This window comes from Rhincodon typus, chromosome 29 (assembly GCF_021869965.1).
Source record: "Rhincodon typus isolate 14 chromosome 29, sRhiTyp1.1, whole genome shotgun sequence".
NCBI lineage: Eukaryota > Metazoa > Chordata > Chondrichthyes > Orectolobiformes > Rhincodontidae > Rhincodon > Rhincodon typus.
The window spans coordinates 15458911-15485394 of NC_063360.1; the positions used below are offsets into that span (position 1 = coordinate 15458911).

Here is a 26484-nt window from a genome sequence, read left to right on the forward strand (position 1 = left end):
AATCACAGCAATGCAACAATCACAGCAATGCAACAATCACAGCAATGTAACAATCACAGCAATGCAACAATCACAGCAATGTAACAATCACAGCAATGCAACGTTCATCTGACTATATTAGCTTGCCAGTAGATTGGAATGAGATATAAATCAACAGTGCTGTTAGTCCCATGCAAACCCTAGTAATAATACAGGACTTCCTCAGCTGCCACTGTTGCTTCGACTAGATAACAAAAAAAAAGCCCATTCTGTGGTTCCTTTTTGAAATTACCAAAGGCCTTCAGTGCACATATATCTGGTTTGGGCCTGTTTAAATGGTGTGATGCTGTGGTGGTGCTTGCTGGTCAAGTGGTCTGATGGGCCAATATTGTTTTGATGGTCAGACTTATCTGTAAGAGAAAATAATGGCACATGGGCAGTACACATAGCCTCAGTTAAACATATTGCTCCTGCCCAGCCATTACAGGCCACATTAGATAATATACCACAGTTGTCTGCTTTCCACTTACTGAAACAGATATTTGATATGGTCAATTTATAATCAAACAAATCTTACTGGGACATGAACAACTGAACTGAACAAAGACAACCCAATATTTCATTTGTTGTCATTTAATAACATCCCAGCAGTGTCTATAGTAAGGAGATGAACTCAAAATTGTAACATTGCTGCTAACTGCAGGCTTCCTGCTATACTCCTATCGTCACATATAACGGTAATGTGACAGAAACACTAGAAATTAGGCCAGGACCCAGTTGTACTTGGTCCAGTTGTTCTCTAACTTGTCTCGAATCAACAGTGGATATTCCCTGGAGGCATATCCTATGCATGGCAATCAAAAATTTCTAATCATCGAACAATAGAAAGTCTTCTACCTTCTGTGCAAAGTTCCCGTGCCTTTGCTGTCTTTCATTAAGAAGACACTTTTGACATAATACAGACAACACTCACATTCATACATTGGCAACTCTGTCTACTTTCATATGGTTTTGATACCATCTGATAAAAAAAACCCAGTGCTGCTCTGGACTCTTATCAAAGGTTGCTGCTCTAGGAAGAATGACACTACAGACAGGCAAGGCATTTCCTCAGAGAGTGGGGTGCATGAGTAGAAGGAGGGGAAAGAAAACAGCATGCAAGTCAATCTGTATCGTTCCTATCAACATAACAACTGCAAGGGAGAGGTGGGTTGAGGAGAGGACAGCAATAGAAAATTCACTTGGCAAGAAGGAGGAGGGCCAATAAATAAAATAAAAAACAAGGAGATAGGCATATTGTGCAGATTTTCCACAATCAACCAAAGTCAAAGTGACCCCTATCTCTAAAATATGAGGAGTTGAATCTGCCAAAGTGTCCTTGAACTGGGAAAATAAGGACAGACACCACTTGATACACTTGTTATACCATTCATTGATTTTAACTTAAAAAGGGAAAAGCATTAAAGTGAATGATTTCATCCTCGTATACCTTGTATCCAATTGTATTTGTTTAGTGCTTGATAGGTCAGGGCAGTGGGGGCTGAACTTTATCAGGCCTCTGCTGATGGGCTGGGAGATGGTGGGGTTGGTAAAATGGTAATGGAAGGCCTTGGAGGAGACCTCAACATCTTCTCATGTGAAATCCTGCTAGCTATTGGAGCCTGAGCACAATTGTCACAGTTGGTGGCCACGAAGTGCCTAATTAAGGACCATTCTCTCCTTCATCTTGTGTCAATGGTCCACAGAGGGAGCTGCTGCCAGTTAAAGGGCTCACTCTTCACCTGCACCACTAAAGCCTGGTCTGAGTTTGCCGGGGAAGAAAACAATTCCTTGTGGTAGCTCGGTCACAGAGGCACTCTCTCCTACATTTAGAAGTCTCACAGTGGCAATTTCTGATGGTGGCGTTACCAATTGGGCCAGCAGTTCTGGGACAACATAGGATACATTTCTCAGTGGGAATGCAATCCTGGTGGCAGCCTCCTTGGGTCATAGTTTAAGGAGTCACCCATTTAATACAGACATAAGGAGACATTTTTCTCTCAGAGTCATAGTCTTTGAATCATAGAGTCATACAGCATGGAAACAGACCCTTCGGTCCAACCAGTTCATGCTGAGCACAATCCCAAACTAAACTAGTCCCACCTACATGCTCCTGGCCATATCCCTCCAAAACTTTCCTAATAAATATATTTTTAAATATTGTAACTGTGCCCATATCCACCACTTCCTCATTCCACAAGCAAACCACCCTCTGCGTAAAAGATTTACCCCCCAATTCTTTCTAAAATCTCTCTCCTCTCACCTTAAAAATGTGTTCCCTTGAAATCCCCCATCCTAGGGAAAAGACACCTACCATTAACTCTTTCTATACCCCTCATGATCCAGAGGGTTGAGTGTCTCTGGAATTCCCTCTCTCAAAAGGCAGTGAATACAGAATCTTTAAAGACATTTAAGGCAGAGGTAGATAGCTTTTGATTACCGGGATGGTGAGGATTAAATCGGGGATATGCAGGAATACCGAGTTGAGGTTAAAAATCAGATCAGCCTTGATTTTACTGAACAGCGAAGCAAGCTTGAAGGGCCATCGCTCCCTGTTTGTATATTCTTCATTGGCTGCCCCTGGTAATATGCTAACCCACGGAGTGGGGTCAGCTCCCCCTTTCAGTCCCGGCTCCTTCTCTGTTAGAAAGGTTCAACTTTGGGTGTCAGTTATCACAGAAGGAAAAACTAAATTATGGAGTAAAACACTCCAGAACCATCCAGAAATCCAATATAACAAAAAAGGAATTAGGCTTATTCAGTTGCCTTAAAGCAGTGACCTTGGTCGTTGGCCTTTATTCAGGGTTGGCTTCCACCCTATGTCTTTTGAGTTGTGAACTTTTCTGCCGAATTTCAATAATTTTTCTGCATTTTGTAGATTGGCAGATATGACTATGTTTGGGGATTCAGGGAACTTTTTACACAACTTTCCCTTAAGAGGTGAAATAAGCATGCTGGAATGCATAATAAAAGATCCCACCTGGTCTCTCACCTTTTCTTGTTCCAGGCTTTTCATATTCACAGCGATCAGTGTCAAAAATATAAATGATTGTAAATGATTTGGATGAAGGAGTGGAAGGGTGGATTAGCAAGTTTGCTGACGATGCGAAGGTGGGTCACGTTGTGGACAGTGCGGAGGGCTGTTGTAGGTTACAAAGGGACATTGATAGGATGCACAGCTGGGCTGAGAAGTGGCAGATGGAGATTAACCCTGAAAAGTGTGAGGTGATTCATTTGGGAGGAAAAACTTGAAAGCAGAATACAGGGTTAACGGAAAGATTCTTGGCAGTGTGGAGGAGCAGAGGGATCTTGGGTTCATGTCCACAGTTCCCTGAAAGCTGCCACCCAGGTGGATAGAGTTGTTAAGAAGGCGTATGGTGTGTTAGCTTTCATTAATAGAGGGATTGAGTTCAAGAGCCGTGAAATTATGCTCCAGCTATACAAAAGCCTGGTTCGGCCACATCTGGAGTATTGTGTCCAGTGCTGGTCATCTCGTTACAGGAAAGATGTGGAAGCATTGGAAAAGGTGCAGCGGAGATTTACCAGGATGTTGCCTGGAAAGGAGGGAAGGTCTTACGAGGAAAGGTTGAGACAGCTAGGGCTTTTCTCTTTAGAACGACAAAGGATGAGAGGTGACTTGATAGAGGTGTACAAAATGATCAGAGGTATAGATAGAGTAGACAGCCAGAGACTTTTTCCTAGGGTGGAAAAAGGGGACATCGTTTTAAAGTGAAAGCAGGTAGATGTCGGGGAGACGTCAGAGGTAGGTTCTTTACTCAGAGAGTGGTAGGGGCATGGAATGCATTGCCGGAGAGGGTAGTGGACTCGGCCTCATTAGGGGTATTTAAGCAGCTATTAGATAGGCATATGGATGATAGTATAAGGTAGCGGTGGAGGTTAGATAGACCTTAGGTTTCGGGTAAAAGTTCGGCACAACATCGTGGACCGAAGGGCCTGTACTGTGCTGTACTGTTCTATGTTCTATGTTCTATAAACAAACAGAAGATTTCAGATAACAAGGTGTGGAGCTGGATGAACACAGCAAGCCAAGCAGCATCAGAGGAGCAGGAAAGCTGACGTTTCGGGCCTAGACCCTTCTTCAGAAATGAAGATTTCAGCATCTGATTGAATATTAAACTCATACCTTTCAGACTGGCATTGGTAAGCACTTGTTAGAATTACGTATGGGAAAAAAATGAGGCAATCTGTTTGAAGCACCAAGCACTCAGTATAACACTGTTTATTCTACATTAAAGCGTTGACATACAGCTCACCTCATAAAGGAGAGGGCACAAGCGAGCACTAATCAGGCAAGCTGACACAGAACTCAGAAACAGACTCAAGTGCTTTTCATTACTTGCCCATAAATGTCACATTGTACACAGATCTTGTAAATCCACATCTACAAAACACTTGTTGATATCTTCAGTCAGTCCAGTACTCTGACACTACAAGTGAATAGGGCACTGAGATAGAAGTATACCAGCTGAAATAACAGTGTCCTGGGGTTGGAGCACAAGACACTGCTTCTGCTGTAGTGCAGGCTATCAACTGTGAGGGCAGGCCGTTGCTGGGTTTCCCTTATGCCTAGAACTGGGGAGTGGAATTTAGTGTGTGTGGATACATGGCTCTGTGCTGAGTCCAAGTAAAAAGTAAAATGAGTTACAAGGCAGTGCTATCTTTTAGTTTGATCATCTACTGTAAAAGATGATGAGGGCTCAAAACAATTTGTACACTAAAAGCAATACTTGAAAATAAAAAAAAGTAGCTTGCATATTGCATTAGCTGTGAAGTGTTCTGAACTGGGAAAGACATTCGTCTGAAACATAAACATTGTTAATAAAAATAAACACGGGAGGACATGGGGGCTCAAAAATACAATTTTTTTTTGGAATGGGAGAAAAATTTGATGAAATTGTATAAGTATATATATGGTATATTGTCAATTAGTGTAAAAACTACAAAAAAATGCAATTTACATTAAAAATGGAGAAGAATAGAGAGTGTGATAGACAGCTGATGGAATCATCAAAATTATGAGCGGTGTTGATAAGATTAATTGAGAGAAACCTTCCAATGGTTGATGAATCAAATTAGACAACAAAACAGCGAGATTGTAGGCAAAATTATCTTGACACAATGATTGTGAACACACAGAATGCCCCATCAGAAACACTACTGGATACTGAATCCATGACAGCTTTTAGTAAGGAAGTGGATAAATATTTGAAAACTGAAAATCATTAAAGAGTTTGAATGAAAGGCAAGGTGTAATTATTTCAGACCTGGTAGAGACATGGTAGGTATAATAGCTTTCTTCTGTTCTGTAAAATTCAATAAGTCACTGACTGGAAATGAAGAACGGTGTATTTTAACACTGGTCTGTAGACTGCAATGATTTCAAATTGGATCAGTGTAAACATTGAGTACAAAAGTTTGATAACTGGGATCTCCTCATCTCATCACTACCCCCAAGCCATATCTCTATTGCTCTCATTACGATCGTGCTCACTGTCCGATTTTAAATAAATATAACTTGGCTATTGAACATGCTTCACTTACCCCTCACCATTTACATGATATCAAAAGGTATTGTCTGCTTACAAAACCACAGATCAAAGAAATGCAAGTCCCAAACTCCTTCCCACTATTCTGGAATGTTAGTTTCTCTCCCCTGTGCCTTTTAGCAATGGTAAGTGTGTGGTCTTTAGGGTAGTTCTAAGATGTATGCTGTGCAGGATCAGCAACTTGCTTTCTCTTGGCTTTCTTCTTTTTAATTCCTTTTTAAAAAAATAATCACAGTGAGACTCCTGAAGGAATTCCCCATGGTTGCTTATAGGTAAAGGACTTGTGTGAATTCAAGCTCTATTCTAGGACTTGAGCATTTAAATTCAGTGGAGGGGTGCTGCACTGTCAGAGATGACTAATGAGATATAAGACCATAAGATGTACGAGCAGAAGTAGGTCATTTGGACCATCACGTTTGCTCCACTGTTCAATGAGATCATAGTTGATCTCATAATCCACAACTCCACATTCCTCGATTGTCTTACTGATTAGAAATCTGTAATATATAAAACCATCTGTCCTCATAGGATCGTAATATATACTACTCCAATATACAGAAAATGAGCTTGGGAGCCATTTTTGCATCCTGGCCAATTACATTCCATCTAAAAAAAATTATTGATCATTTTCACATTCGATTCATGTGACCTTGTGTGCAAATTGCCTGCCACGTTTCCTACAACAATGGCTCCTGAGGTCAGTAAAGTTGTTACATAAATGCAAATACTTTCTTCCTTTTTAACCTGAAGTTGTACAGGACGTTGGTGAGGACTCTTCTGGAGTACTGTCTGCAGTTCTGGTCGCCCTGCTATGGGATGGATATTATTAAATTGGAGAGGGTTCAGAAACGATTTACCAGGATGTTACTGGGAATGGAGGGTTTGAGTTATAAAAATGGACTCGATAGGCTGGGACTTTTTTCACCGGAGTGTAGGAGGTTGAGGATAGATGTTTATAAAATCACGAGGGGCATAGTCAAGGTGGATAGCAAGGTCACTTCCATAGGGTGGAGGAGTTCAAAACTAGGTGGCATATTTTTAAGGTGAGAGGAGAAAGTTTTAAAAAGCACATGAAGGGGAAACCCTTTGACATAGAGAGTGGTTCATATGTGGAATGAACTTGCTGAGGAAGTGGTGGATGCAGGCACAGTTACAACATTTGAAAGACATTTGGATAAGTGCATGAATAGGAAAAGTTTGGAGGGTTAAGGGCCAAATGCAGGCAAGTAGGATTAGTTTGGTTTGGGAACACAGTTGGCATGGACTAGTTGGACCAACGGTCTGCTTCTGTGCTGTATGACTCTATGACTTGCTGTCTTGCACCCTGAAATGAGATCTGAGTTCATTTGGCCAATATACTCTTCTCATTCAACTCACTACAGTCTTAAAAATAATCTTCTCCTTGGGGGTAGGCCAGGAACTCTGGTCAGGAGTTGAGCAAGGCAGGGATTTTGCTCCATTGAATTTACATGGGGAAAGTAGGCTGCCAGAAATTCCTTGGACCAGGACAATAAAGATGTAGGATAGGAAATTACAGTTATCCCAGTCCCCACAATCAACAAATCCATTTACTGAACATTTAAAAATAGGTTTAAATCCATCGATAAATTAGAAGTAAAATGATCAAACAAACTGCAAGTCCTGAGTTTGCATGACATAAACTGAATTTGTAAATTGCTAGACATGGCAGATTAAGCGATTTAGATAACAACAGTTTAACAAGATGCAAAGATCTGTTTGAAACCATTTGAAGACTTGATTTTGCCTGAAACAAACAGAGCTTTTAAGTCAGTGCTAAACCTTTGTAATTGACATTTATGGAAATAGCAAATGATTTCCACTAGATGGTGTAAACAATTTGCACCAGTAACCATAAGATCAAATCACAAAAATCCCCCAACAAAACAGGTTCAAACTATTGCTTTCTCCAATTGATCTCAAGAACAAAATGACAGTAACACATTTTTGTTCTCTTTGCCTTTCAGTAATCCATTGGATAGGGGAGGAACCCATAGTTAAATGCAAATAATTGTACTTCAAAGTAAATTTGTCAGAATTTCTTAACAACATGCTGATTTTCATATAAAAGCAAAATACTGCAGATGCCGAAAATGTGAAATATAAACAGAAAGTGCTGGAGAACTCAGCGGGTTTATCAGTGTATCTGTGAAAGAGGGAAACAGAGTGAACAGTTTGAGTCCAGCATGAGCTTTCTTCACAATTGACGTGAGCTGGAAAGTAATAGTTTTCAAAAAGCTTGTACTCCCGTCCCGAAATGCAATCACAGACCAAATTAAACAGAGAAATAACTTTACAATATTTGCATTGTCCAAGCTCTCCATCAACCATTCTAAAGATCTGAGCCACTTCTCTACCCAGACAAAAAAATCAGTTCCTACAACTTGAGATAACACAGTGTAGAGCTGGATGAACACAGCAGGCCAAGCAGCATCAGAGGAGCAGGAAAGCTGACATTTCAGGTCGAGACCCTTCTTCAGAAAATGTTCCTACAACTTTCTTGCTGCTGTTCTCTGAGCCTTCACCAAAACATCAATGTCCCCCTAAAGGACATTGAATTCATTGACATGGCATCACCAGTTGTGTTTTGCTGGGCCATGATGTGGAACCTGTATGGTGTTTCCCCAGAGAAAGAGTATACAATAGAGCATCTCTACCTGCCTGCACAGGACATCTAGCCTGAAGGTTCACTGCCCAACCAAATGATGCAATGCTGGGACATCAACTGTGCTGCACTGATGTCCAGATTATGAATTAGTCAACTACTCAGCGAAGAAACATGAAGCTGCAAGATGGAGTTTTATTCTTTTTCGTACTCTTGTATGGGATATGGGCTGCGTTGGCAAGGCTGGCATTTATCGCCCATCCCTAATTGCCCTTGACCCAATTGGCTCTCCAGGCAATTTTAGAAGGCAATTAAGAGTCAGGAGTCAATCACATGACTGAAGGTACGGAGTCACATTTAGGCAAAACCAGGTAAGGACAGCAGATTTTCTTCCCCAAACAGATGTTAGTGAACCAGCTGGTTTTCTTTTTACACCAATTGGCAATGGTGACATTGTCACCATTAGACTACCTTTTAACTCCAGGTTTTATTGAATTAAAATTTCAACACCTGCCGTGATAGGTTCAAACATATGTCACCAGAAAATCAACCTGTGGTTTCGATTACAATCCAGGGACATTACCAATCTGCCACCACCTCCCCCTGCACTGGCACTTCTTAAAAGACCAGGCACCAAAACTGTAAGTGAAGCAATTCTTTTAAGAACTTCTGTTAGGGCAGACTGTCAGGTCGTCTGTTGTGGTGAGTTCTTGGATTTGTCAGACACTGTTGCTACATCCTGACAAAGATGGGATAGGAGGTGACTTGCCCACGTGAAGACTGCTGGAAGGAGTAATGACAGTGCCCCTGGGTTGGCTGCGTGCCAGGGAAATGGAGCAGACGGTGCATGAAGGACAAGCTCTCCATGTTGCACTGTGAACTAGAACCAAACTCCTTGATACTTCTTGACAGCAACAGGTGGCTGCCTGGCATACCAGCCAATGTACCAGGCATCTTGATACGCATGTCCAGCGCTCTCCTGTTTGCTTCTCCTTTGAGGTCCTCATCTGAGTTTGCTGTATCATAAAGCGTCTTCGATCTTGCCCTCAGATGAGCTGGCAAATTAACCACCTTTGCTCCCAGCTTGGCTGCAGCCTAGACACGCCTGCATGACACAACACAAGCTGGTTCTATTGCTATACTTGTTGGCAAGACAGTGTCATTTTCACAGCTGCTTACTACAAGTGTCAGCTCAAGAGACAGAGTTTCTTTGTTCATGACGCTATTCTCTCTCTCTCTCTTCCTCTTTGGATGGGACAGATAGCTCTTTGGTAACTAAAGGTAAGAAATCAGAAGAATGCAGTTGGTACAGAGGTTTCTGGTCACCTCATTCATAGCTTGCTTATCAGGCCAGAAACCGGATGGAGGTGACTGCGAGTTGAAAAGAGGTATTATAAAGACACTGTCTTCCTCAAAGCTCCCAGTGATGTCAGGTCACATGGGCTCTGTCACAGTCAACCCAAATGTGGAAATCAATCTCTTCCTTAAGATGCAGGGATGCAGCCATCCCTGTTTCTCTCTAATTTCCTTTAAATATGTACCATCTTGTAACAGGGAAGGAGAAATGCAAGTGGTTGTGGCCATGTTGTTTGGATGAATTGCTTGCTTTTTGAATAGCTGGAGATATATGCAGCCTGCAGAGCTGGCGATGGGACTGACAAGCACTGGTCAATTCATGAGGATGAAGTGCAGTAACCAGATGTATGGTATGAGCTCACAGTGACAGGGAATAATGTTGGGTGAGCAATAGAGATGTGTGGCATTGAGAAGTGTGAGAGAGATTGGCATGACGGGTAAGATATCTTGTGAATTGGAATTATCTTTATTGTCACATGTACTCAAATGAGTACAGTGAAAAGTTCACAAGTCACCACTTATATAGCGTCATCTTAGGTACAAGGATACCTAGGCACAGATTCTTAAGTACAAATTCTTAGAGGAGAACAAGATTAGAAACATAAAGAAATCAAACATCCAGCATTACAGATCCTAGGAATAAATTAGAATAATGAAGAAATAAGTTCAGAATAACAGCCCTTCTAACCCAGTCCATGCTGGCATCTAGACTCCAGTCCACGCCAGGCCTTGACTCCAGACCATGCCAGGCTTTACCTCGAGGTTTCAGATCTGGGAGACCATTCTGGAATCACCTCGAGGCCGGAAGTCCACGCTAAAGCCACACCGGGCCAAGAGGATGCCACGCCGGATCCGCACCGAGGTTGGGAGTTCAGGACATCACTGAGCAGAAAAAAGAATAAAAACAAAAACGAGAGAAAAGAAAAAGAAACAGATGGAGCAGATGAGCTCCAGTTGAACAGTCCTACTCTGCCATCATCTTGGATAGATAGAAGTCCATATCTCCAAAATTTGACGTTATTATTTTAAATAATTATTGTCAACAGTGTGAAAGGAAGTCTAAAGATAAGAGATATTGATGGATGTGTGAATGGACAATACAAATGGACAAAAAAAATTCCATTTTAACCAGCCTGAATTCATTCATGGGAACATGTGGCTGCTACTGTCCTGCTGCATCTACTTCCTGTGTAGCTGCAATCCCTGATCCTGACTATCCACGTGAGGCCCTGACTTACATCTGGCATTGCAGCATAGCCCTCGGGTCCTGATTCCAGGAAATGATTTCCCTCAATCTTTGCTCCCACTCCTTTCTCCGTATGGTTCTTGAGGATCTCCTGATCCCCTGGAGAACCGCAGAATCACTCCCCTTACCCAGTCCCACTCCTAATACCTCCAGCACTTACCCATCATGCTGGAACCCTCCCTCTTCCCTACTCCCTGCTCTTCAATATCCTCTTACCCAAGTCCACTAATATCATTCGGTGTAGCTTCCCTTTAATGTTTGCCCCCACCGTGTACAGAAGCAGCCAGCAATGTGAAGAAAGAAAAGATAGTGTGGGGTCCGCTTGGGCAAATACTACAATTGTGCACTTGAGGAGAGACACACTAAATTTAGGTTATTACTTTAATTGATGCAGGCAGGTAGTGAATTGTGCAGTGGCCTCTTAAAAAAAACCTGGATATTTGAATGTCTAACGCAGAGTGCCCATATCTGTGCAGAATAATCTAACAGTGATCATACAAGCGAGGGACAGAGACAGGGAGGAAGTCGGGTGGAAAAAAGAGAGAGAGAGAGAGACCTGCTTGAATTTATAATCATGAGCCCCAGAGTCTTTCCTAATAACTGTTAATGCTGACCATATCCTGTGTGGATGATCAATAGTCATCTCTACTTTCACTAATGGATTATTCTGGTATACACTTGCCACATTTAAAACCATCCAATTCATTTAGTTGACCATCCACTTAGTATTCAGGGCTGAACAAATTATCAACGGTCCCTACTGAAATGTTCCTTTTTCCTCTTCTTTCCCTGCTGTTCTTTTTACATTTTGTGTGTATAAACACGTGAACATGTCATAGAGTCATAGAGGAATACAGCATGGAAACAGGTCCTTCAGCCCAAGCTGGTCCATGCTGACCATAATGCCCACACAACCGGTTCCAATTGCCTTCTTTGGTCCATATCCCTCTAAACCCTTCCCATCCATGTACTTATCCAAATGTTTTTAAATGTTGCTATTGTACCTGCCTCAACCACTTTCTCTGGAAGCCCATTCCATATACCCACCACTCTCTGCATGAAGAAGTTGCTCCTCAGGTCCTTCTTAAATCTATCCCCTCTCACCTTAAACCTATGCCCTCTAGTTTTCAATTTCCCATCCCTGGGCATCCTATCTGTGCCTCTTAATGATTTTATACACCTCAATAAAGTCACCCTTCATTCTCCTATGTTTCAAAGAATAAAGTCCTATCCTGGCCAACCTCTCCCTACAACTCAAGCCTATCAGTCTTGGCAACATCCTCGTAAACCTTCTTTCCACACTATCCAGTTTAACTATGTCTTTTCTATAACAGGGTGACCAAAACTGTATACAATACTCCAAGTGCGGCCTTACCAACAACTTACATAGCTGTAACATAACATCCCAACTCCTATACTCAATGCCTCGACCAATGAAAGCTAGCATGCTAAATGTCTCCTTCACCACCCTGTCTATGTGGGATGCATAGTTTCAACAAACTATGTACTTGTACTCCTAGGTCCCTCTGTTCCACAACACTGCTCAGGACCTTGTCATTCACTGTATGAGTCCTACCTTGGTTTGACTTTCCAAAGTACAACACCTCACACTTATCTGTAATGAATTGCATTTGCCAATCCTTAGCCCACTTCCCCATCTGATCAAGATCCCTCTGTAATTTTTGATAACCTTCTTCACTATCAATGGATACCTCCTAATTTTGTACCATCCACAAACTAATGTCACCCTTTATACATTCACATCCAGATCATTTATGTAAATAACAAATAACAAAGGTCCCAGCTCTGACCCCCGTGGCACGCCGTCAGTCACAGGCCTCCAGTCCGAGAAACAACCTTCACCCATCACAGACAACAAGGTGCAGGGCTGGATGAACACAGCAGGCCAAGCAGCATCATAGGAGCAGAGAGGCTGACGTTTCGGGCCTAGACCCTTCAACGTCAGCCTCTCTGCTCCTATGATGCTGCTTGGCCTGCTGTGTTCATCCAGCCCTGCACCTTGTTGTCTCGGATTCTCCAGCATCTGCAGTTCCTACTATCTCTGATTCAATCTTCACCCATCACCCTCTGCTTCTCACCATTGTGCCAATTTTGAAACCAACTAGCCAGCTCTCCCTGGATCCCATGCAACCTAACCTTCATGACTAGGCTGCCATGTGGGATCTTGTCAAAGGCCTTACTAAAGTCCACTTAGACAACATCCACTGCCCTACCTTCATCTGTGTCCTTAGGTGCTTTTGTGATAGTGCTCTTCCACTCATAAGGTCAGTAAGGTCACCCCTCACTCTCCTACATTCCAAGGAATAAAGTCCTATCCTGGCCAACCTCTTGGTTAAAGTTTTCAATACAGCTACAGAAATGTTAACTTCTCCTAACAGTAGTTCCTTATGAAGTATTTGAGTCAGAATGAACAGAATGCTGTGATTTTGCTAGACTTACATTCTACATATATTTATACACGCAGCATTGAGGTGTTCAGCAATGCATAACACAAATACCCATACAACATGTATGTGGGTAGTGTACAGAATAAGACACCCATATAATAAGTAGCCCCATAATAGGTACACCAACACTTGCAATAGGCATGCGTAACTAATACACAGATTCAGAAGCAAACAACTAACAAATTGAAGTAATAACAATACTAATAGAATAGGTGAAAGGTACATTAACATGCTATGTAATAATAGATACCCATGTAAAATATACCGGGGAATTTATATACATGTAACAAATACAATTCTATTTACATTTCCAGATGATAGCAATAATTTTAAAGGCATTTAAACAACAGGTATTGGGCGGGAGTATTTCGTGAGCTGCACACCACTCTCATGCTAAAGTTTTCTCACTGTCCTGAGGAGTGAGAATATTTTGTATTATATCTTGCATAAAGGAGGGTGGAAGTTGAAATTGTATCACAATCTAATTAGCATCCCGTTGCTGCCAATTGCAAAATGGGACTTAATACTGGGACAGAAACCAGAGGTGTTCAGTAAAGGCTTACAATCTGAGGTAAAACAAGTGAAAAATTATATTTTCTGGATTGTTACCTCTGTTTTTGATGAAGAGCAAGGAGTTGAATTTCCTCACAAAAGAAAGGTTTTTTTTGACCATTTGCTGTAATTGGGGCAGACTCAGGCATGGAAACCATGGAAAAAACACTGTCACTGAGATTTTCCAAAGTTTTCTCAACTTCCCTTTGATCAACGCTGCTGGGAACTCAGGTGGGAACCTGAGCATTTATCTTGCACAAAGACCGGAGAAATCTATGAATTAGACAGCCCATGAAATGTATGTAACTCGTTGCGGGAACACTAATCAACAATTAATCCTGCACCAGTGGGATATTTTGCTGCTGTTATGGTACAAAATTTAATTTTTCATAAAACCAGGTCCATTAGGCACTGCATTTAACTTCAATACCCATTTCAATGAAGAACAGATAATGCATCACTTGTGAACATAGAGACTTCATTAATGTCAATCAATGAATAAGACTGCAATAGAAATGCATTTCCATTGTGCAACAGATCTCATTGTTGATACTATGAGCTGACCTATATGTACCTTTCCACATGTGTCAGGGAAAGGTACTGGTCCCTTACATTTCACTTTGTAAGACTGGGGGCTGGGTGGCAGTCTTGGGTCCTGGGACTGCTGCTCTTCTGATGAGGATGGAGTAATTGTTCTCCCTCTAATGGACATGTTTCTGTAAATAAGAGCTGAAAATATGGTACTGAAGAGCATTGAGGCGACCACCACTACCTTCCATACCTTCATCTTAGAGCATGTCACAGCAGCAGGGCCCTGCAAAACACAACAAGAATCAGGGTTAGCTTTGGGCATTATACCTACAACTGCATAATTCTGTATCATTTTGGCTGTTTATGTGGTTGTCACATATTGGAATCTTACTTGGTCTGCAAGGGATTCAGGTTTGATGAAATATTAGGCAGATGAAACCAATATACCAATTCCCACTGCAGACATGACAGGCTGAATAGCCTACTTTCATGCAATAATTTCATGAATTCTCCCCATTAAGAACATACTCTTGGGAGTAGGAGTTTGGAGCATTAATCCCTACATATTTCTGTTTGCAACTCTTGAATTGATATGAGAAAGAAAACAAATACTTATTGATGTTAAACCAGTCATTATAGTGAATGGTATTCTTGTGTCTTTTTTTGAAAAAAAATTAGCCTACTTGCATTTCATTCCAAAACCCACAAGTGAAAACAATTCAAATACTTATTCCAGTCATATATGCCAATCATCAGTATCTTAGGGGACTGGCCAACGTATTAGTGATTGTTGTTATTGATGATAAGGATCCACTCCCCTTCAGCATTGTTTTTCAAACCTTCTTGGAAATGAAAGGGTTTTGACTGCTGCACACAACAGATGAAAACTTTCAAAAGAAAAGGAGTTCCAGCTATTTCAGTCAGAATGCCTTTGAGAAGCAATAGATAGGAACTGCATGGAGGAGAGAGGAGAGCAAAGAAAGAAAATCATCAGCAATGATTGCAAAGGTGAAAACGGCATTGTGATAACAAATGCTAAGATGTATTCTAATAAATATTAAATTAAAATCCTTTTAAAGAACATCTGGCAACATTGCATTGTAATACGGTGGCATAACCTTAGGACCGCTGCTGTAGGAGTAAAGTATTGCATCGTATTGCAACAGTGTTGAAGTAGGATGGTGCTAAATTGGCAAAGTCCAATCTCGAATCCAACAATTACTGATAATCTTATTTATTCACAACCTTGCATTTATCTATAATCCCTTATCCACTTATAGCCTTTTACCTGTCTATAAACAAATGAATATACAGAAATCTGTACCTGTCTGTAAATTTATGCGCATATAGAACAATGTATCTGTGTTTAACCTGAACTTGTTCACCATCTGAACAAATCCATCTACTAGGAACATACTAATCTGGCTACAACTCTGGGAGCCAGCTGTTATTGTTCTCTTGTTCGTAGTACTGCCACTATACAATAAGTTGGTGTTAACCATTAAAAGGTAAAGTTGCCATAGTGTTACCAAGCAACACAGCTATTCCCTCAGTACAGAGACATGAGTGGTGGTCACTTAACCCAAGGGTCACCACATCTCAGGTGAGGGGAAGGGTTGAGAAGAAGAGTCCTTTATGGTAGCCTCAGCCTGTGGGGGAATTGAACCCAGACTGTTGGCATCACTCTACATTGCAAAACAGCCATCCAGCCAACTGAGTTAACTGACCCCCTGCTCCTGTGTTGACAGCCCCCTTTCTCATAGTTGTCCCCTTGTCAGCTGTGCCTAAAATTAGATTCCTGAGCCTTTCCATACATTCTGTCCTATTACTTTTTCTAGAAACTTTACTAATTGCTGCCATGCCCTCCCCACCTTAGCTTTTTGCACAATCTTCCATGTAACTGAATCCACCCCCCAGATCCCCACTATTTAGTTTAAAGCCCTATAAACAGCCCGAGTTATAATTTATCAGGACTCTGCTCCCAGAATGATTCAGGTGGAGCCCATCGATCGGAACCATTCCCTCCTTCCCCAGTAATGGTGCCAATGTCCCATGAATTTAAACCCGTTTCTCCCAATCCAATCTTTCAGCCATGCGTTTATCTCTTTAATCTTGTTGACGTTGTGCCAATTAATTCGTGGCTCAGGTAGTAATCCGGCGATTATTACCTTTTGGGATATGCTTTATAATTTAGCCCCCAGCTGCTCATATTCTCCAGTAGAACCTCATTCCACCAAGACCTTTGGTACCTACATTGACCACAACAACTGGACCTTTCCCCTCTCACTCCATGTTCCTCTGCAGCCTAAATGAGATAGACTGAACCCAGGCACTAGACAGGCAACACAGCCTTTGCAACTCTCAGTCCTGGTCACACAGAACAGTATCTATTCCCCTGACTATACTATCCTCAATTACAACTATATTGCTTTTCTCTCCCTCCTCTTGAATGGCTTTTTGTACCATGGTGCTATGGTCAGTTTGCTCATCCTCCTACAGCCCATACTCTCATCCACACTGGAAACCAGATGACTGGAAAACGGCTAAAGTAACATCCTTGTTTAACAAAGGAGGGAGGCAGAAGACAGAAAATTAAAGGCCAGTTGCCTGACCTCAGTTGTTGGTAAGATTTGAGAGTCTATTATTCAGGGTAACATTGCGGAGTAATTGGAAGTGTGTTGTAAAATATGACAGAGTCAGCATGGCTTCGTCAAAGAGAGGTCATGCCTGACAAATCTGTTAGTATTCTTTGAGGAGGTAACAAGCAAGTTAGAAGGTGTCCTTTTCAGGATGGCAGCCAGTGACTAGTAGAGTTCCACAAGGGTCAATGTTGCGATCAAAACTATTCACGTTATATTAACGATTTGGGTGAAGGGTCTGAGGGCAGTGTTTGTAAGTTTGCAGATGACACAAAGCATAGGGACAGGTAGTGTTGAGGAGGCAGGGAGGCTGCAGAAGGTCTTGGACAGGCCAGGAGAGTGGGCAAAGAAGTGGTAGATGGAATACAATGTGGGGAAGTGTAAAGTTATACTCTTTGGTTGGAAGAATAGGGGCGTAGACTATTTCCGAAAGGGAAAGGCTTCAAAAAGCTGAAGCACTAAAGCCATGATTGAATGGCAAATCAGATTCGATGGGGCGAATGGTCTAATTCTGCTGCTATATCTTATTGCCTTATTGTCTTTTGTGTAAATGGGGTGGATGACAAATGTTTGGTTTAAAGCACTGATGTTAATCAGCTTACTATGTTGTTTAATTTTCTCTCTGCTCAAGGTATTGTGTAGCTAACAAACAGTTAAGTCTTTTGTTTAAGATACAAATTGGAGTCTGGAAATTAATTATTCACAAAGTCTGCAATTGGTCATTCAAAATTCTGGCATGATTGGAGTGACTATTTGGGGGTCTTTGATGGTTTAATTTTACTGAATATTGAGGGAGAAAGGCTAATTTGATTCAGCTGTCTGTCTCGTGCTGTAACACTGTCTGTAATCTCCTGTTTGTCACCCTTTGATGATCCGTAACTCTACTTACCTCCATAATTACCTGCCCTTAACCCTGGAGATATCTGTCCACTCATTCTTTTACCTACTCACAACCCTGAACCATTTATAGAAACGTCATCCGTTCATTCACTTGTGTCCAACTTTAATGATCAATGGACATCCCTCTGAGTTAACAAAGCTGGTTTGGTTAGGTTTGAAGTCCAGTTAATGGCGTTTGAGAAAATTGGATCATTGATTCATTTCTTCGCAACTTGCTGGAAGCTGTTTGGGTGTATGGTTTTTAAATTGTGGATATTTCTCCAAACACTTCAACCATATTTTTGGCAGTGTAGTTTAGCAATTCTACTACTGCTTCCCATTTCAGCTTTGAGTGGTAAACACTTACCATTGATGTACTAATGGTACCAATTTAGCTAATTGTTGGAAGCAGTGTCCAGTAATTTCATTGGCCTGCTGCTTTCTGAAATGTTAATCACTGGTGGTAACGATACAATAAATTTAAAGGGTTTCTTTACAATCAAGCCTTCTCCCCACCTATATGCTTAGATTATAATAGTGAATTCTTGATGCAATGGTTTAGCATACTGTACTTTTATACTATCAGTCAAGACCAGATTTGAATGCCATGGGATGATATTTCACTCTCCTCATTGTCCTGGATACACACTAATTGGCACTGAAGTGACAATCTCAGTCAAAGAGGCTATGATCATGGCTATCAAGGGAATTGGCAATGTCACACAGGGTTAATGCACATTAATGCAGCAGAGTAGCTACAGTAAGCTTCAGTCTCCAAGAGACACTGCTTTCCATGGCCTGAGAGTGCTTGATACTGACATTTTGTACCTGAAATGGAAAGTGTTTTATTCATTGATATCCTTCACATTGATGTACACAGAAGCAGAATGTTAAACTCCTGTGCTAACAAACTATTCATCACTAATTTTCCCTTCCACTCTCCCAGTAATGCAGACTTGCACTGGGATAAATCTCTTACACATTCTAATAGCCGTCTCTCTTGTACCTCACTCATCTGGCTTCCCCTTGGGCCAGAGCTTTTAATGAGTTTTGCAAGCTGCGGTTATTGTCCCTTCCAGATTATCCAGAGTCTTTCTGGAATTGATCAAGAATCCTTGGAGCTCTTGTGAACAGCTGGAATAAACTGTTCCCTTATTCTCCGCCATTGACCACCATCCAATGTTGAGTCCAAACCTAGGAAGGAACTGTTGCTGCTAAACTAGATTCAGGGTGATATGAATCTATGACCATGCAAATTAGAATCAGGCATAGGCCATTCAGTCCCTCAAGCCTGCTCTGCTATCCATGACAGATCTGATTACACCACAATTTTATCTACTCCTGAGGCCCTGTCACCCCCTTGCTTATGAAGAACCTATCTATCTCTGTCTTAAAAATATTCAAATACTATACTTCTACTGCTTTTTCAGAAAGAGAGGAAGAGAGTTCCAAAGACCGAAGACCCTCAATGAAAAAAACCTCTTCATCTCCATCTTATTGTCAACACCTTATTTTCAAACAGTGACCTCTGTTTCTGGATTCTTCCATAAGAGGAAACATCCTCTCCACATCTAGTCTGTCAAGCCCCTTCAAGATTTTATGCGATTCAATTAAGTCAGTTCTAACAATTCTGGACTACAGGAGATATAGATCTAGCCCTTTCAACCATTCCTCATAAGTAAAGCTTCTCTGAACTGCATCCAATGTATTTACTTCCTCAAATAAAGGAGGCCAATACAGGCCATATTACTCCAGATGTGGTCTGACTAGTGTGCTTTACAACTGAAACATGATGTAGTGATTGGAACCAGATTGGCCAGGTGGATCGCATTGAGTATGAAATCCCCAATTGGTATTGTTAACCTGGGCCAATCAGGGAGCCCTGGCTGACAGATATAAACAGGAGTCTCAGCACCTCCTTACTTTAGGGTCTGGCTCTGAGTTAGCTGGTCAGAGCCTGTGGGCTGTGTACATGTAAGTAAAGGGAGACTTGGTGCTAGGATACCAGCTTGCAACAGTTATTTTTGAGTTAGTATAAGCATTTCTAGCATCATGTCTTTATTTGAGAAGCTTGACTTGTTTGATCCTGCCATCAAAGACTGCACCCAGTATTTGGAAAGAATGTGTTATTTTTTTCCTGGGCAAATGATGTTGGGGCAGATGAAAAGAAACAAGTAATTCTTCTGACTGATTGCAGACCTACACATTTTTTGGTTATTAGGAGCCTAATTTTCCCTGAGGAGCCAGATACTAAAACCCTTGAAGAGTTGATGGATTTAGTTAAGAAATATTATGACCCCAAGCTTCCTCTAATTCTGAGACACTATCAGTTCTATTCAGCTGTTCAAGAACCGGGGAATCCATATCAGGAATTTTGACGAGGTTAAGGTGACTGGCAGAAGGATGTGATTTTTGCATTAACCTTGAAATAAGATGCTGAGAGACTGTTTGGTATGTGGGATTAATGATGTTACCATATGCCAAAAAAGCACCTACTAGCTGATGCCCAACAGGACTTCAAACAGGCACTACAACTGGCTTTGTCATTAGAATATGTGGCTGTCGGAACATGTATCCCAATGGAAGTGGCCACCCACACCTGTCTGACTGAGCTAGGGGAACACCACTTGAGTGTAGGCGATCGCAGAGCGTCACGCAGTGCATATCCTGAGCAGAGGGACCCTAAGTCAGCCCACAGCAAAACTCCAAAACAAAGCTGAACCTCGGCCAAATGACTAAAACATTCTTCGGGATCTGGGCCAGCAAGCCATTGCAGTTGCTGTCGGTATGCAGACTCGAGACAGCAAAGGAGGCCTATGAGACCTGACTTCAGTAAGAGAACTCATAGCCTGGTATCCAGGAGAGTGCGCACCCTGGAAAGTCCACTTAAATCTGGTTTGGAACAGTTAAATTGCTTAGCAACATCCAAATCAGAACCAATGAAACTAAATGTCAATTAAATGGTCACCTGGTCCTCACGGAGGTCGATACTGGTGCAGCTGTATCAGTGATCGCAGAACCAGTATTTAACAAAATTTGCTCTGACCTCCAACCTTTAAGCTTGCCCAAGCCTTTGGCTAGCCTGAGAATGTATACCATTACAGATTAAGGGTACGACTTTGGTTCTGGTCTTCTATGAGAAGCAGTTGGTGCAGTTATCACTGACTGTAGTAACAGGCTCGGGCCCAGGTTTGAAGGGGTGGAATTGGTTGAGAAAGATTCACCTTGATTGGCTCAACATTTTTTGATTGAAAATTGGTTGTTTGAGTGAAGTCCTAATTAAATATCCAGAAATTTTCAGGAACCTCTAGGGACTATTAAAGGAGGCAAGGCCACTCTACATGTTAACCAGGAAGCAATTCCACGATTTTGCAAGGCCCACCCAGTGCCATTCACCTTATGTGCAATAGTGGAGGCAGAAATCAGGAGGCTGAAAAGTGAAGGAATCATCAAACCAGTACAGTTTGTGGAATGGGCAGCACTGATGGTACTGATTGTGAAGCCTAATGGGTCAGTTCACCTTTGTGGGGATTTTAAGCAAACGGTAAGCCATTTCTTACACCTGGATAAATACTCAATCCCTTACATAGAGAACTTGTATGTAAGACTGGCAGGGGGGAGCTGTCCTTCACAAAGGTGGACATGAACCATGCATACCTGCAAATGTAACTAGATGAGGAGACCCAGAAATATGCCACAATTAATATCCATAAGGGTTTATACCAATATACATTTGGGGTATCATCAGTCTGTGCCCCTTTTGAGCTGATGATGGAGAACATTTTACAAAGTTTACTCCAGGTTGCCATTTATCTGGATGATGAGCTAATAACCAGGAAGACCAATAAAGAGCACTTGGAGAATTTGGACATAGTGCTTAAATATTTCTCCCAGGCGGGTGCATATTTTCGAAGGAAAAAATGTGTGTTCCAGGCACCCAAGTGACCTACTTGGGCTACAGAGTTGACAAGTTCAGGTTTCATCCATTGGAAGATAAAGTGAGAGTGATCAAAGGAGCTCCTGCTCTCATGTCTATACTGGAGCTTAGGTCTTTCCTTGGGTTGATGAATTACTATGGAAAATTCATACGTAACCTGGCCTCCGTCTTGGCATCTTTACACCTGCTATTAAGAAAGGGTCAGCCTTGGAAACTGTCACATAGCCAAGAAATAGCCTTTAAGGGAAATAAAGAAGCAGCTATCGTCCAAGGCGTTGGCCCAGTACGATCAAAAGTGAGATGTGGTGCTGACATGCGATGCCTCCCCGTACAGTATTGGGATCGTGTTGGCTCACCAGTAGCCCAATGGAGAGGTACACATAATAGCTTATGCTTGCCAGACTTTGGCTAATTCCAAATGGAAATGTGCCCAGATAGAGAAGGAAGGTTTGGTGGTTATCTTTGATGTGAGAAAATTCCATCAATACCTTTATGGATATAAATTTGTTAATATTAACAGACCACAAAGCCCTTCTGGGGCTTATTTAAGAAGACTAGGCCATGCCATCTATATCTTCTAGTAAAATTCAGTGGTGAGGTCTTTATTCTCAGTGTGTACAATTACTATTTTAAACTTTCTGGATACCTTTCCAGTCACTGCTGACAATATCTGACTGTGGACACAAAAAGATCCCGTCCTGGCAAAACTAAAACAGCTGGTGGTGATGGGGGAAGGAAAAGGGCCATCACAACCAGAATTAAAATCTTTCTGGACCTGGTGAGAGCAGAACACCATAGAGAACAGCATATTATTATGGGGAGCAAGAATGATTGTCCCGAGTAAAGGTTACTGCTAGATACTGGCTGATCTCCACCAGGGTCATCCAGGAGTTTCCAAAATGAAGATATTAGTGAGAAGTTATGTCTGGTGGTCAGGATTGGAAGCAGACATAGCTGTGTTGGTGGGCCAGTGCCCAGAGTGCCAACAAGGACAAAAATTAATGCCAGCCATTGCTGCACATTCATGGCAATAGCCGTGTAAACCCTAGACTCAATTACTTGTCGACTATGCCGATCCTTTCATGGGCTCGATGTTCTTGGACATTGTGGATGCCCATGCAAAGTGGTTGGAAGTGCATAGAGTTAATTCATCAAACTCTGGTATGACGATTGAAAAGCTGTGAGCATCAATCACAATACATGGACTCCCGGAAGTATTGGTCACAGACAATGGGAAATTATCTACCAGCAGAGATTGAGTATTTTCTACAGTTGAATGGCATTTGGCATGTTTGGACAGCTCCATACCATCCATCATCCAATGGTCTAGCAGAAAGAGCAGTCCAAACATTGAAGGCAGGCTTAAAGAAACAGTATACAGCTTCCCACGATACGAAATCATCCTGGTTACTGTTCAATTATAGGACCACCCCTCACAACAACGGGATAGCTCCAGCAGAGCTGCTATTGGGGAGAAGACTCTGCACCAGGTTAAGCCTGATAATCCTGGACCTCGGGTAGGGTGAAACGGCATCAGGATCACCAATGTCAGCTACATCTCTCCTGTAAGCGTGAGAGACTTTCTTTCAGGGAATAAAGTTTGGTGTTGAAACTGCAGAAATGGTCCTGCATGGGTATGAGGGGAGGTTGACACGAGATCAGGTGTTGTGATATACAATGTTTGGGTAGTGATACAGACCTGAACAAACATGTGGATCACCTGAAAGCTGCCACCTTGCAAGCCGGATGGGAAAAGCTACGAGAAAAAGAACAAGCCTACATCCCTCTTCCCCAAGTCTGCGGATGTAGTGATTTGGAGCGAGGTTGGCCAGGTGGATCCATTGAGTATGAGATCCCTGATTGGGGGCTGTAACTGGGTCAATCAGGGATCACTGGCTGACAGATATAAACAGGAGTCTCAGGGATTCTCCTCATTCTAGGGACTGACTCTGAGCTGGCTGGTCAGAGCCCATGGACTGTGTATAAAGGATGATTTGGCGATGGGGTATTGGCCTCTGTGAAGTTATTTCGCATGACCTCTATTATTAAATTCAAACTCCTCTCAGTAAGTGGTAACATTTTTATCAGCTTTCCTAATCACTTTCTTTAATTAAAGAACTAGGAATAGCAAGATTCCACTGCAACATAACAGCACTGCAATCTCTCATGGATAATGTTTATTTTTAAATTTTTCCTACCAAATTTCACATTTTACCCCATTGTACTCTGTTTACCAGATCTTTGACCACTCACTTAAATCTATCTGTATCCTTCTGATGTTGTCTCAACAACATGCTTTGCTGCCTAGCTTTATGCTATCAGCAAATCTAGCAATCATACTTTCCATCTTCTCACCTAATCTATCCATATGAAACTTTAAAAGTTGAGGTCTCGGCACTGATCCCACTCCATTCATTAACATCATTTCAACCAGAAAATGACCCATTTGTGCCTGCTCACTGTTAGCTAGCCAATCTTCTATCCATGCCAACGTTACCCAGTACATCATGAACCTTTTTTTTTCTGTAACAGCCTTTGCTGTGGCACCTTATCAAATGCCTTCTGGAAATCTAATGCGGTATTTCCATTCCACTGGGTTCCTTTATCTACAGCACATGTTATTTCCTCAAAAACCTCCAATAATTAATTAAACATGATTTTCCTTTCACAATACCATGCTGACTGCCTGATTACCCTGAACTTTGCTAAGTGATCTGCTATAACATCTTTAATAGTAGCTTCTAACATTTTCCCATGGCAAATGTTAAGCTAATTGACCTGTAGCTTCCTCCTATAAAAACAAAGTGCTGGACAAACTCAGCAGGTCTGACAGCATTTTTCTACAGTTATATTGGACTCACAACATTAACTGTTTCTCTCTCGACAGATGCTGCCAGACCTACTGAGTTTCTCCAGCATTTCATGGTTTTATATCAGATTGCCAGCATCCACAATATTTTGCTTTAAATTTACTGTGGTTTCCTATTGTTTAAATCTGGAGTTACATTCACACTCTAATTGAATTCAACCTTTGCTATATCTCGAAGTTCAAAAAATTAACACTAATGTATCGTCTCTCTCATTAGCCACTTCCTTTAAGACACTAGGATGATGTCTATCAGGATCCCAAGAATGGTCAACTCGCAACTCAACCATTTGCTTCATAATACTTCCCTGGTGATTGCAGATTTCTTGAGTTTTTTCTTCCCTTCCATTTCCTGAGGTGAAAACTGGTGCAAAATACCAAATTATCTGTTATTGCCTTATTCTCCATTACTTATTTCCCAGACTCACTTTCTATAGCACCATGCTCATTTTGTTAACTTTTTAAATATGTATAAAAACTCTTTTGCTGTCTATGTTTGTATTTCCAGTATTTTTTTAGCTCATATTCTAATTATATGCTTTTTCTTTAAGTCTGATATGATCTTTTAACTTTTTTTTTAATTAACCATGGCTGGTAGGCCCTCTCCTTGGAATTTTTTTCTTATTGGAATATTTTAAAGCATGTGTATTCTGAAATTGCCATTCAAATGTCTGTCACTGTAGCTCTATTGCTGCAAACCTAATTTGCTGGTTCATTTTAGCTAGCTCTGCTTTCGTGCTGTCCTTTTGTGCTCTCCTAAGTATCTTATTAAAGTTTATAATACTCATATCAGACCCACTACCCTCCCTCAAACTGAGAATTCAATCATATCGTGATAGCTGTTACCTAGGGGCACATTCGCTGAGGTCATTGCTTAATCCCATCTTTGTTGCACAATACCAGATCTAGTACCATCTGCTCTCTGTTTGCCTCCAGTTATAATAAAAGAGTCCAAAAACACCACATGAATGCTTCATCCAGCTTATGTTTGCTGATTTTTCGAGTCCATATGGAGATTAAAATCTCCAATGATTATTACAGTACTTTTCTAACAAAGTTCCATTATTTCTGCGTTTATAGTTCATCCTATTGCAAGGGACCCCATACACCACTCCAAGTGACTTCTTGTCTTTATCATTTCTCCTATTTACCCAATGGTTTCTACATCCTGGTTCCTGATCTTTAGGTTATCCCACACTATTGTGCTAATCCTATCATTATTAGAGCCACCATTGCACCTTTTTCCAGCTTCTTGAGTTTTCCAACTGTCATGTACCTTTTAATATTCAGGTCATTGTGTCATTAAGAGTTGAAGTGGCTTTTGAGTGAGTTCCAAGGTTACATCTTCAAAAGATAAGCATTGGAATCTCTCATGAAAGATGTAATATTTTAATGATGTTTGGTGACCAAACTGGCACTAATGTTTTGGGTAGGTTGGTGAGAAATATAAGAGATCTGTCATAGCCATACCTGCTATTTGATGCACTCTGTGCAGTGCTCAACAGTAGTTTGTCATTAACACAAGTTTGCCAATTTTTAATGTTATACCATTTGTCATATGTATTCTTGGGACAAAAGACTGAGATTTTAAACATTTCCTACTTTAAACAAACAAAAATGGTACTCAGTCAGATGAAAACATAAATTAGTTGCCTCAACTGAGAAACTAACAGCTCTAAAAATGGTAAATGATCACCTTCACACAGGATCCAAGAAAAAAAGCAGATCCAAGAAGAGATGGAAAGAACAGAGATCATCCGAAGAGTTTGACTAATTCTTCTGCAGCGCAGAATGATTGTATC

At 41.4% G+C, this 26484-nt stretch overlaps 1 protein-coding gene across 1 annotated transcript in view; it reads right to left on the reverse strand.

Moving 5' to 3' along the window:
- nrtn (neurturin) overlaps positions 1-26484 on the reverse strand; it is a 131495-nt gene that overhangs the window by 5854 nt on the left and 99157 nt on the right. Inside the window, exon 3 of the mRNA XM_048613907.1 lies at positions 14443-14644. Coding sequence (XP_048469864.1) covers positions 14443-14644 — 202 coding nt within the window. The remainder of the gene's footprint in view (positions 1-14442; positions 14645-26484) is intronic.